This window comes from Athene noctua, chromosome 1 (assembly GCF_965140245.1).
Source record: "Athene noctua chromosome 1, bAthNoc1.hap1.1, whole genome shotgun sequence".
Lineage (NCBI taxonomy): Eukaryota > Metazoa > Chordata > Aves > Strigiformes > Strigidae > Athene > Athene noctua.
Genome location: NC_134037.1, coordinates 40,185,801 through 40,198,706, shown reverse-complemented (window position 1 = coordinate 40,198,706; position 12,906 = coordinate 40,185,801). Strand labels below are relative to the sequence as shown.

Genomic DNA, 12,906 nt, shown 5'->3' with positions numbered 1-12,906 from the left:
CACAGTAACTATGGAAAAAGGCACTTAAGACAAAGATTACAGAGCCAACTAAAGAGCATTGCGGGCCTGTTGCATAGAGTGATAGTATTAAATACTGGACTGAGGTGATTTAAAATTACTGTCAGCGAAGCCATACGTCTTAATAGAGATGTTAAGAACAATAAAAAATAATTAACCTTAAAATCTTAGACATTAATTTCTAAACTTTAAAAATTATTATTAGTTTTCTGCAAACAATCACACAAAATTTAAAAAAAAAGAAAAAGTTAAGTGTTCCCTGGAAATGCTGACGTTAAAAGTTTCTTTTAAAGTGAGATCTCTTCCAATTAACAAAATATTGTTAGAGTTATGTTATGGAAGCAAGCCTTATATTTTTATGCTTTGGTGATAATATGACAGAAAGCCTGCACATTCAAAGTGTCAGGTTTATGATTTTAATTGTCTACAAAAAGTGGGTTATTAACAATGATCTTATTTCATCAAAAGATATTACAAGTATATTTAAAAAATACCAACAAACAAATAGTATTTTTAAATCTTGCTATACTTTTTCTTCTGCACAGGAAGAAAATGTATTTTGGTCAGCATAAACTTACGATCAAAAAAATTAAATATTGTGGTGGTGAATAACCTTAAAAGTATTGAAACCCGAAGGGTATGATCAGAAATACACAGTATCATTTTATGTTATTAGATTAATGTAGCACCATAACAATCCTGTGTGCTTCAAAATTTTGATATAAAATTAAAGATACAGACTTGTGTAGCAATCAACATTTTTTAAAAAGGTGATTTGTGTTTAAAGGTGTGTAAAAGTGAAGCTCACTTTGTGCTTTCATTAAATATATGGTTCAGCAAACATATGGAACCAAATTACTTGCTAACTACTGCTGCTACCTAACAAGATACCTGTTATAATCTACAGGATAGTTCTACCATTCAGAAGGTGGTATAAGTTAGTTGGGAGAAATTTTTAGTTTAACCTTGTAACTCGCATTGAGGTGGAGTCTGAATATGGCATGATTAAAACTACCCATTTTGCAAAACCATATAAAGCCAAACTAAAATACTGCTATCCAACTCCCAGTATAATACATACTATCCTATCTATGAAGCTGAACTCATATAAAAGTAATTTATAAAATCTGCAAAAACGGTTAGCACCCAAATATTCGATCATCTGTGAAGCTCTAAATGATTGTCAGATAGTCACTACAGAAGTCAGTGACTTCTCCCAATGATAAAGCTAAACATTTGACTAGAAACTAAACCTACAGCTCTCCAAATACTAATTGGAATGCAAATGCATGTGTTTAAGACTTCTATAGCTTCTCAAATAAGATTTAAATGCATTAAATTATATCCTGATGTTTCTTCTTCTTCCAAACATGGAAACTTCTATATTCATTAATTTATTTTTGCTGGGTTTACTGAGCAATGAAGTGAAACTTGTCTTTAAGGTCTAACCCTCAGCTACAGAAATTTGGGATTTCCATGGTAGTGTTCCTGCAGCAACCAGAGGAGCAAGTTTTCCAAACTAACAAGCATGAACTAGACTACTGCTTCTCAACATGGAGCTGTGGTCTTTAGAGAATGCCAAAATAATGTCTTGGTCTCATGCAGTTCTCTGGATCATTCTGCACATACAGTAATGTGCTGTATGCACAACCTGCATTTGAAGAATTGGAACAGAACCCTGAGAAAAGCAAATCCATTGGAAAAATAGGTATTGTCTAATAATACCAGTTTGAGATGTTTCAATCCTTCCCTTGGTAAAAAAAAGAGATGAACAGGTGTCATTTTTTTTTTTTCTAATGTGAATGATTTGAATTTAGCACAATTGCAAACATAAATATAGTTTGGGATTTTAAGTGCATATCTAGGGTTGATTACAATTAGAAATATTTTGTTTGACAATTCTACCCATCCCTCAGCAATTCAGCATTCCTCAAGCTTTGAGTTCGAAAACATCCTGACGTGGAGTGATGTTCTTCCCGTAACTGCTGCGGCAGACTTTCACTCTATGGTAATACGGGTGCTAAACGAGTCAGGTTCAGCTCTCTTCAGCCTTGTGTGCAATTCTCATCATTCCCATGTATCCAGAAGCAAATCTGGGCATATTTGAGAGGAGTAATTCTTACTGCTACATTGTAATCCTGCTGTTCACCATTGACATCCACCCACTGATGGCCTGAGTAAACAGCGATGATCTTGCGTTTCCACTTCTTTTTGTTCGGCTCTTTAAGACGGAGATAGACACCAGATCCAGTGGAACCAGGCTCAGCATCACAGTACTGATAGAAGAGATCGTTGGACTCATCAGAAATGCTACAAAATCTATAGACCAGCTGCCCAGACCTATCATTGTCAAAACCTGAGAAGTGGATCATGCTCCCAGGCATCATTTTGATTGTTGGGCTGATTCCCAGCTCCATGTATTTCCTTTTGTGTGGACGCTTGAGCTCAAGAACAGCATAATCATAATCCAGGGCAATATCCCCAGAGACACTCTTAAACCAGCCTTTCGGGATGTGGGTACTCTTCACCCTGGTCCACTGGAAGGAGGGCATGCCATCTGAGGTCCCCTGCTTCCTCCCAGATCTCCTCTGCTTTCTCCCACCACCTTTGGACTGTCGCCTTAGTTCTGTGGCAACTTCGGGATCCTCTTGGGCCGTAGAAACTTCTCTCCTACTTCTTTTAGCACCTTTGCGTTTCCTGCCTTCACCTCTGGATTTTGCCTTCATCAGGCCCACCCTCAGTCTTTTGCTGCCCTTAACATAATCCTTGCCATTGTGCAGACAGTGGGCAGCTGTCAACACGTGCTTGGGGGAGATGAGAATGCCACTACAGCCAGTGGAGATCTTCACAGCTGTGTTGAACGGAAAGTTGGTCATAAACCGCTTGTCATAGATGCTGAACCTACTGTCTGTTCCATATATCTGCCTCTTCTTTCTCAAGGACTTTCGTGCGGTTGTGTTTCCAGCTGGGTCAAGCCCTAGTCCAAGGACATTCACTTCAGTCAGGGTCCGTGTGCCGTTTTCAAAAACAGTCTCATAGGATAAAAGGTCCTTCAAGTCAGACAAGTTTGGCACCGGCAATTTTCTTTGACATTCAATTCCACATACACTGTTCAGCTCTAATTTGGTTTTTGCTTCAAATTTAGGGCTGTCAAGGGAGAAAGTTCTTTCGCTCACAATCTGGGGAATTTTCTTTAAGTGCCAAGTAAAATCTTGCTCAGTTTCTGTTCCATTGGTGAGACCCAACATAGGTATGAAAAATATGAATAGCAGTAACATGTGTTCCATTTTATTTATTTTTTTCTAAAACAAGAAAGAGAGATTTGAAAATATGCATTGGAAATATACACAGTTATCTTAGTATCTTCAAAGTATAATCATGCAATATTAGCACTGACATCAGTGGAACAGAATTTAACACTCTGCTCAGAATAGAAGTGCCTCAGATATTCCCTGTATTGCCTCTGAAGCTTCCAACAGTCTCTAGAAAGATGGGCGCAGACGAGTCAGCCAGCATCCATGCTGAGCTACCAACTGGAAGGTGGAAACAGCTGAATTTTACCTGCTTTTCCCTCAGTGGGGCAGTAGTCTGAGTCATTCCACTCTGTACAGTGCTCTGTTTTTATTTATCATGTAGGAATGCAATTGCGTTTTAGCTACCGGTTGTAGGCAGAACATGACTGAAAACCACCAATGTATTCAAAAGTCACATTCAAAAGTTGGGATCCAGGTAGAGGGGGACAGACAGACTATACTCATGAGACTTAGAAACCCTTAGGAAACCGGATCAATTCTTTCTTGTAATGGCCAAAAAGTGACAGCTTTAAGTGACCTACAAGTCACCAATGGTTCTGCATTACCCACCCAGCTAAGACTTGTGAATCTGCCTGCTATGGAAAATGGCACTTTGCTAATTGCTCTCCCAAGGAACCAACCTAGAAAGATCTCTTTTCCCCTCTCAAAATTTATGTTGTCTGTATGTGACAGGTGGAGCAATTTGGGCACCTAAACAAGGTGGCAAGTCCTATTTCAGCTTCGGCTACTCTGAAATGCATGGGCCTCCTGCAGATCCTGCGTTGCCCTTTGTGCCACGACCACCAAAACCTCACTTGTTTCCTATGGGTGAGTGTCTGAATTTCCCTCAGGATGTCAGAGAATTTAAAAATCCATGGTTGAAGGGGACAGATGAATGAGAAAATAGAAGGTTGCTGGTCCAGAGGAGTCTCCTGGTTACATACATGCAGGAAACCCAGCCAAGTAGGAGGGACAAGTCCACTGGCTCATCACATGTCTTTTTCCTGCAGGATCCCACAAAGGCTGCAGGAACTGTGCTGTCTGCGCCTTATGGTCACATGTGCAAGGCCCCACCTAGATGGGGTGATGCACCACACAAAGAGCTAATACTTAACTGTGCTTTAACAAAAAGCACTATTATTCCCATCTGTAGTTGGGAAACACGCAGAAAGAATGCAAAATTGTTAGAAGTCTGTGACAGAGCCAGAAACTGAACCCAGAAGACTTGATTCTGTGCTCAAAACATTACTGAAAAGGCCATTTTTCTCCTTTGGCAGGAGTGATGTCAGTGGCATTAACTAACCACTGGCTGCTGCCATTGGGAAAGTTGTGCTCCGTTCATATATCCTTCATTCCAATTACATGGAAACCTCAGCTGTGCAGAAAGAAAGGGCCTATCATTAAACTTTAAAAGCCAAGCAATTCAAGGATATGTATGTGGTTAAGCTCTCTGGTTTACACTGTAATGGCAGTGTAAACCAGGACAAAGAGAACTGCTTTCCTTTTCCTGAGCTTAGTTTTGAATATAAGTATGCTATCCAGTGAAACAGCCTGGTTACAAGCTAGCTAAAGATCTAGCATGAAAAAACAGAAGTATGTGTGCAACATGGGAAAGGAAGTGGTAACATCACTTTAAAAACTACATAATGGACCAATGACTCCTATAATTTTGAGGCATCTTCACCATATAGACATAGTTCTTGTCTATGAGAGGTAACAGCTATCACTTTTTAGCTAACTAAGCACTACAGTTCAAACACAGCTTGTTGCTTCTGATGCCAGATTCAAAGGGTGGTTTTGTTTTAACATAGTCTTTGACACTTTTCCCCTTTGCCTGCATGGAACACCAACTTTGACATGGAGCTGACTTACTAGGATATACGTAAACCACATTTTACAATACAGTATAAAGATACCTACCCTGGCTTTAAAGTAGCTAACTCAGGTTTTGGAGAAGATGTGTGGACTTTCATAAGACATATGGAAATTACAGTGAGTCACAGGCCTAAGCTCTGTGGTGTATGCAGTCATACTGAAAGATATCTGAAGGTTTTGAAAACAGAGCAGAGTCATCCCACGTGCAAGATTTTGCAGAGAGACACCAGCTGACCATACCAGACTGGGTTACTGGTATAGCAGAAGGCACATATTTAAACATTAACCTTTATATACAAAGTTACCTTCAGAGTATTGTTTGGGTTATTACTCAATCAGTACTAAATTTGAAGAGGAATGATAATTTTACAAATCTATGGATAAATGATAAGGTGTCGAAATAAACAAATACTATGATGAGAACACACGAATAGCTTTCCTGGACTGACCAAAGGTCCACCTTGCCTAAAATCCTGCTTCTGACACTGGCCAAATGTGGATGCCTAGGGTAGAGCACAAGAATAGGGCAACCATGTATGTCCCTCATAGTCTCTTCCCTTACAACCAGTTGCACCTCCTGGACTTTAAACCAGAGGCAGTATCTGTAGTGTGAAGCAACCTCAGTGGATTTCTCATCCATAGGTGCCCAGTCTTCTAACCTTGAACCCTTGAAAAATTCACAATGTTCTGCCTCAGGATGTTCCACAGCTTAACTACATGTTGTATGAGGAAACATCTCCTTTTCTTTATTTTCAGCCTGTCACAAACTAGCATGGTTTGGTGATAAATAATGTGTTATTAATGCAGAAAAGCTGGCTTTAATTTGCTTTGCCCCAATATAGCTGTTGAGCAGATACAAGGTGTTAAGAAACCCAGTTCTTCTGTCAGGCTCGAGAACACCTGTTCTTTCCGAGAAAACTCCTCCCTTGCTTAGCCCTTCCTCAGGGTCTGGGTGTTTTGATATTTCTCTGTAGCTGAATTTTGTGATCCCCAAGAAAAGTTCATTCACAACTGCTAGTTCATATAGAAGTCTTAGAGGTGCCTGGGTTGATGTCATTCCACTGCGATGGCTGAATTCTTCCCAGCTGGACCCATAACTAACTTCTCTTTACAGAGAGAGTTTCTGCAAGCAAATGGGTGGAGTACTACAGCTCCCTTTTGCCACTCTTTAAAAAGAAAAAACCAAAACACACAACGCTCAATAGATGCATTGGAGCCTCCCATTTGAAATACTATACTGAAGTGGTCACTGCTTACAAAAGCAGACTTGGAAGCCAAGATTTTCATAATTTATAATGAACCACTTGTTGCTCGTAATAAACTGACTACCCTTCAGCAGAACTGGAAGAAGTCCAAGCCAAGGAACTTGATGAAAATGGTAATTCTCATTAAAGTCCAGAGAAGTGGTCCTAGTAGGCAGCACTGTTATTTACATCCATGCACTTAAGCTCTGTTTACTAACCCAATCTTCACTGTTTAAGCAAAGCTAACTTCAAGCACTGGCAATGTCAGCAGTTGCCATGGCCCAATACAGGTTGCCAGCAAGGGGGGAACACAGGGGTCCCTCTTGCCAGATGATGAGGATGAAAATGTGTAGATGGCTGCAAAGACACCTTTGCAGGGTGAGAGGAGAGAGAATACAGCCTCCAGAGGAAGGAAGAAAGGCCATGAGAAGGCTGCAAGCTGGAGGCAAGAAAACATCCTCAACAACTCACTCACGCTTTCTGCCACGCTGTTCTCCACTTTTCCTCCAAACCCCAAGCTGCTCTACCCTCTCCTTTCCTTTGCTCCTTTCCCATACAAATTTTGGGTTAGCTTACAGTAATTAGAAGCCTTGAGACAGCTCTGTCTTTATGGTAGAATTAATTGCTCCAGAGAAGACAGAAGAAGATGGAAACTAGAAAGCGAGAGAGAGATCCCCAGCTCCATGAAAATGTTGAAATCCTTCCTCCAGTTTTCAAACACAGCTGGTAACGGTGAGGATTCCCTGTTTGGTAGCATGCCAGCTGCCAGGCATATGTATACAATTAAAAGTATTTTCAGTTCTTCTTACTTCTTGCTTCCAACATCAAAACTTTCTGCATTCAGAAGAGAAAACCTATCCATGTCCTAACTTTTCAGGATATCCTGCAAATATTTTGTCAGTATAACTTATCATACTCCAGCATAGTGCATCTCAAATGCTCGGGGGAAGGCTTATAGTCAAGCAGAACTAGAATACATTTCTCTTCAGGCTACCCCTGAGTGAATATGTATGTCAGTGTAGCTCAGACGGAAGAAAAGTTGTGTCCAGCTACCTGGCAGCGTTTTATCTTGGTCTGTTCAGTGCAGCCTCTGGTCTGGGCTTTCCTTATTGTAGGAAAGTCAGCACATCTCAAACTAAGCTTACATAATTTTAAATGCAATTTTCAGACCATAAAATATTAGAGGCTGCTATGCTAGCCAGCACCTTTAACAGCTTTTGGCCTTATTCTTGAAATGGCCTGAAAGTTGGAATTCACGGTTCTACACTGACAAAGCAAAATCGAGAATAAATTTTGGAAGCCTCCCCCTCCCTGGAAGAAGCCGTTACCCTAACCTTATCCACCACCGCCCCCTTCACTCCTCCGGGTGTGCTCACTTTATATACTGGTGCGCAGATTTCGCCCTGCCTGATGGAGAAAGCCTCACTGCGACTCCTGGCTCTCACAAAATTTCAGCAGGCAGAAGAACACATTTTACGCGGCAGACGTGACGGCTCGTTTCTGAAGTCACGCAGGCAGGGGGAAATAACGCAAGGGAGGATGAGCGGCGATGGGGACGGGGCTTCACCTCCCACGGGGTTCTCCCGCTCCCGGCCGGCCCCGCCGCGGCCGCGGGGTGGCGCGCCCGGACAGCCGGCGGCCCGGCCTCACCCCCCGCCCGCCAGCCCCCGGGTCCCGGGCTGGCCCCGCGGCAGCCCCCGCTCCTCCCCAGCCTCCCCGCCGGGGCCGGAGGGAGGCGGGCGGGGGAGGAGGTCGCGTCCCCGCCGCTGAGCGGCTCCGGGGGTCGCGCCCTGCCAGGCGGGGCGGCCCCGGAGAGCGGGCACCGGCCGGGGAGCAGCCGGAGGAACGGCGGGGACGGGGGGGCTTTGCTGGGGTGGCCGCTTTTCCGCTGCCCGCTCCGCTTCTGCCGGCCGCTCCTACGCGTTGTAGCCCAAGGTTTTCCTGGAAGAAGCCGAGGGTTTGGAGAGGAAGGCTTTAACTCTACGGCTAAAGAGATGGCTCTTTAGCCATCCCCTGGTCCTGTATTCCGCGGGACGCTCCGCTTTTCCGCGCCTGATCCAAAGGAGTTCCCTTTCTCCAGAGACTGCAAGTTAAATACCTTGGCACAGGTTTTGTTGGGGTTTGTTTGTTGGTTTGGGGGGGGGGGGGTGTTGGGGGTGTTGCCATTCCAACATAAATCTGCTTGCAGCAGTGACGAATCTGGATAAAATTAGTGTCAATTCCAGAAATGCTCGGGGATGGTAGAGCGAATACTGAGGGGATGAATCAGAATTAAAGGAGAGGTTGTTTTGGAGGGTGAAGAGGATCCTTGCCTGCTCCCCGCAGAAGACACAGCACAGAGACAAACCCCGGAAAGCCCAATAAATATGCCCCTTGCTTCCGTCCCGTTAGATGTCTTGTGAGACTAGTTCAAAGAATTTAAAAAAAAAAAAAAAAAAAAAGGACCAAAGAAAAGTGTTTTAATCCTATCAGAAATATATATGTCGGGCTAAAGAGGTAAGGAGCTTTATATGAACCCCTTCAGCTGTAAAAGCCCAAGGCACTGACATCGCTCAGCCTCATCATTTTTCAAAACGACCCGTGTAGGAAGAACGACATCGCAAAAAAAAAAGATCACCTTACGGTCCTTACCTGGGACTGCCCGGTGGTCCCCTCACCTCGGACCGCCCGTCCCCGGGCTGCCCTGTCCCCGGCGCCGGGCAGCCACCCTCCGTCCCCATCCCCAGCTCCCAGCCTGCCCACCCTGCGCTGCCCCGACCAGGTCTCTCGGGGCAGCCTCTCGTCCCGCGGCCGCCGTCGGGAAGGGTTTCTTTCATACCTGGCACCCCGCAGGACGAACGGAGGGGAAGGCGGCCACAGCCCCGGGGCGCAGGCTCCCCGCTCCGCGCCGCCCGCCCGCCGCCCAGCGCCCGCGGCTACTGAGGACGGGGCGAGGGGAGCGGCCAGGTCTTCCCAGGCGGGGGAGGGGATGGAAAAAGTTAGAAAAAAACAAGGAGACGAGAGGGAGGAGGCCGGGAGGGCGAGAGGGGGAGGGCCGAGGGGAGCGGAGGCAGATCCCGGTATCTCCTCGGATGGGAAGGGAAGAAGGGGCTCTGCCTGCGGGGCGGGGAGGCGCATCCCCCCGGGAGAGGCTTTCCCTCGGCGCCGGGCGGAGAGCCGGGGTGACCCGCGCAGGAACGGGGCGGGAGGCGGAGACAAGCGGGGAGGCGGAGGGACCCCGTCCCGGGGGAATGGCGGGAGGGCGCCGCACCGCGACACCTGCGTGGCGGGGCCGGGGCTGCCGGGCACGACGGGGCCGGGCGGCGGCAGTGGCGGCGGGGAGGGCCGCTCCGCCCTGACCCGCCCTAGGGCTCCCGGGGACGGCGAGGAGCGGCTGCCGACCCCACAGGAGGCTGCTGGTGCCGAGATGAGGCTTGCGGCTGCGGGGACTGGCGTTCCCCCACCGGGGCCTGTCCGCGCCTCGCTGCCCGCGCCCCTCAGGGGCGTCCCGGCCACCCGCCTTCGCGGCCCCGCTCCCCTGGGGCACCCCGCTCCTCAGGGACCCTCCTGGCCCCGCTCCTCAGGGACCCTCCTGGCCCACTCCTCAGGGACCCTCCTGGCCCTGCTCCTCTGGGGCATCCCGCTCCTTAGGGACCCTCGTGGCCCCTCCACCAGTGCCCCGCTCCTCAGGAGCCCTTCCTTCCATCCCCGCTCCTCAGGAACCCTTCCATCCCCGCTCCTCTGGGGCGCCCTGCCCCTCAGACACCCGTCCAGCCCTGCTCCTCTGGGGTGCCCCGCTCCTCAGGGACCCTCCTGGTCCCACTACTCAGGGGCACCCAGCCCCTCCCCAGCCCTGCTCCTCAGGCCCTCAGAGGCCAGGTGGGAAGCACATCTCTCCTTTTCTCATTGCTCTTAACCCCTCTCTTTCTGCCTTGCGCTTCCCTTGGTGTCCCTTTCGTCTCCCCTCCCAAGGCAGAAAGCTTTGGGTGGTGAGTCTCTGCTCTGTGGATCAGCCCCTTGCACTATAACAACGTCCTCCCCAAAGCTTTCCACTGGTACATAAATGTACAACGTGAAAAGCTCATTCACGAAGCACTTTTGCAAGTGCTTAACTCCAGTAGGTCCAATGAGCTCATCTGCTGAAAACTCATCTCACGTTAGATGAGGACCCACCAATTTGCCAAAACAGGCAGGAGATTAGTGACATTGCTAGAGATCACATGGAGATCCCCAGAGTGCTGTTTCATTGTCCTTATCATAAGCATCTCCTTCTTTTAAAAGACTTCTGAAATTTCATGGAATAGGTTGGAAATAAGGCTTTGGCCAGCAACTGCATCTTGCAGTTTCCTTTCAAAGACTGAGGCTGAAAATGTAAATTTTGTTTGCAGTTCTGTTTCTCTTGTTGTTTTTTTGCATGTACAACTTAAAACCGAAGCATAATAATAATCATTCATGAGAAAATGATCTGAAGAATTCCCAGTTTAACAAGGCAAGAGAGAAATGAGTGAAAGGTAGTTGCATTTTACAGGCAATTTCTTGAACATAAGAACTTCCATCCTGGATCAGACCAAGGGCTTTGCTTGACCAATATCGTGTTGCAATAGTAAAGGGCAAGGTCATGCAATAGTTCTCTCCAGCACTTTCCCTGCCACCAATATTTCAAACTCTTGAGATTTTCTGAGGCAGATGTAGTTTCTATGACGTCAGTAACCTTCACTAGATTTCTCCGTCAGGCACTTGCCCATCTTCCCTTAAGCCTATGTAGATCTGTAGCATCTACAACCTGCTGTGGTGACAAGTTCCACAGTTCAACCATGTGTTATGCAAAAACCCATCTCCTTTTGTGTCTTTTCAACCTGGCTACTGCTAGCTTCATTTGATGCCATTAGTTCTTTATCATAACCCTGTAGGCCCTCTCCCACCTTGGAGGATTCTAGCTAAGTTAACTGTATTTTACATGAAAGATGTTCCTGTTTTCTGTCCTACTGCTGACATGCAGGGACCAGAACAGCATCCGAAGGATAATGTGGCCAAACACTTCTTGGCAGTGGCAAGTAGAAAACAAGGAGCGATAGCTACTTACATTGGGCAGCTGTGTTGAGCAACAACAACTGCAGCTTGGGAGGTTCAGAGTGGACGTCAGGAAAAATTTCTTCATCAAGAGGAACACGTGACACTGGAATAAATTGCTGAGACAGGCTGTGGAATCTCCATCCTTGGTGGTTTCCAACACTCAGCTAGACAAACCCACAGCTGACCTGATCTAATATTGGCAGTAGTCCTGCTTCAAGTGGAAGGTTGGGCTGGATGACCTTCAGAGGTCCCCCTCAACCAGTATTTCTATGATTCTTTACCTATACAGAAGATGCAAAATATGGATTTCTGTGTCAGCAAAAAGATATTATTTGTTCTGTTCTCTACTGATTTCTTAACTTCCTAGTATTTTTTATTTTTTGGCAGCTGTTGAGCATTAGGTTGATGTTCCCATGGAGCCATTTTCATAACTCCAGAACTCTCTTCTGAGAAGTAATGACCAGATCAGAATCTGCCTTTTCATACCTGAAGTAAGGACCATTTTCCCCTTGTGCATCACTTTGCATTTATCTGCATTGGACTCCATATGCCACTTGATCACTCAGTCACTCCATTCCAGATCTGCAGATCTTCAGGGTTGTCTAACCTTTATTAACCTAAACAACTTGATAGCCTCGTCAGACTTTGTGACCTGACTACTCATCGCTTTTTCAGATCATTTATGAATACGCTGAGTAGTGCAGGGCAGAGCAGATTGTTATTGGTAACCTATCATCCCTACAAGAACTGATTCCATAGTCCTCTATTTTGCTTCCTGTCTTCCAGAAAATTAGGCTAGCGGAGCTTCATTTCTGGTTACTGAATTCTGGGTGATGGGATCAGTGTGATTCTGCTGTATCACTCCACTCGCTCCTGATTTTGGAATTTGGGCTGGGTCATTTATGTCATATTTTCCTTTTTTTACCTGGAAGACTGTCTAATAATCATAAAGTTGAATTCTGTAAGACTGGCTAATAATAAGAGAGCTGCCTTCTGTTTTCACACTCCTCTCTCTTCTCAGACGACACTCATTGAAATCTCTTAAGCTAAATGAACATTGTGAAAAATTGTTTTAGAAAAATCAGAATACTTTTACGAGCCTAACATATTTATGTTTTTTAATTATTTAAAACCACTTTTTCTTGAATCTTGTTTCATTACTAGGATTTTATTTCTTGCAATAATAAGATTATATGTATTGGATAATTCATAAAAATTTAGGGGTTTTTGAACAAAAGATTATCACGTAAAAAAATTCCTCAAAATACTTTGCAAAAGACAAAAGGGATATATATTTCAGAATACTGATTCTTTGGAAACACACTGTATAATATACACGATAGGGCTGTAAAAACAGAATTGCTGGAAAAATTCCAGCATGCTAATTTTATCCTTCAGAAGTAATTTTATCTCATTAGAAGATT

General features: G+C 45.4%; 1 protein-coding gene across 1 annotated transcript; it reads right to left on the bottom strand.

The window, feature by feature from the left end:
* Window positions 1-415: 415 nt before the first annotated feature.
* On the bottom strand, window positions 416-9,345 carry PRSS35 (serine protease 35). The gene is made up of 2 exons (XM_074895969.1): window positions 9,249-9,345; window positions 416-3,320 (listed from the first exon to the last, which is right to left on the bottom strand). The coding sequence occupies exon 2, from the start codon at window positions 3,303-3,305 to the stop codon at window positions 2,064-2,066; it is 1,242 nt and encodes a 413-aa protein (XP_074752070.1). The 5' UTR covers window positions 3,306-3,320; window positions 9,249-9,345; the 3' UTR covers window positions 416-2,063.
* Window positions 9,346-12,906: the final 3,561 nt, after the last annotated feature.

What these genes read in the sequence shown, in the direction of transcription:
- PRSS35 (XM_074895969.1), bottom strand. Translation starts at nt 3,305, where the DNA reads ATGGAACACATGTTACTGCTATTCATATTTTTCATACCTATGTTGGGT.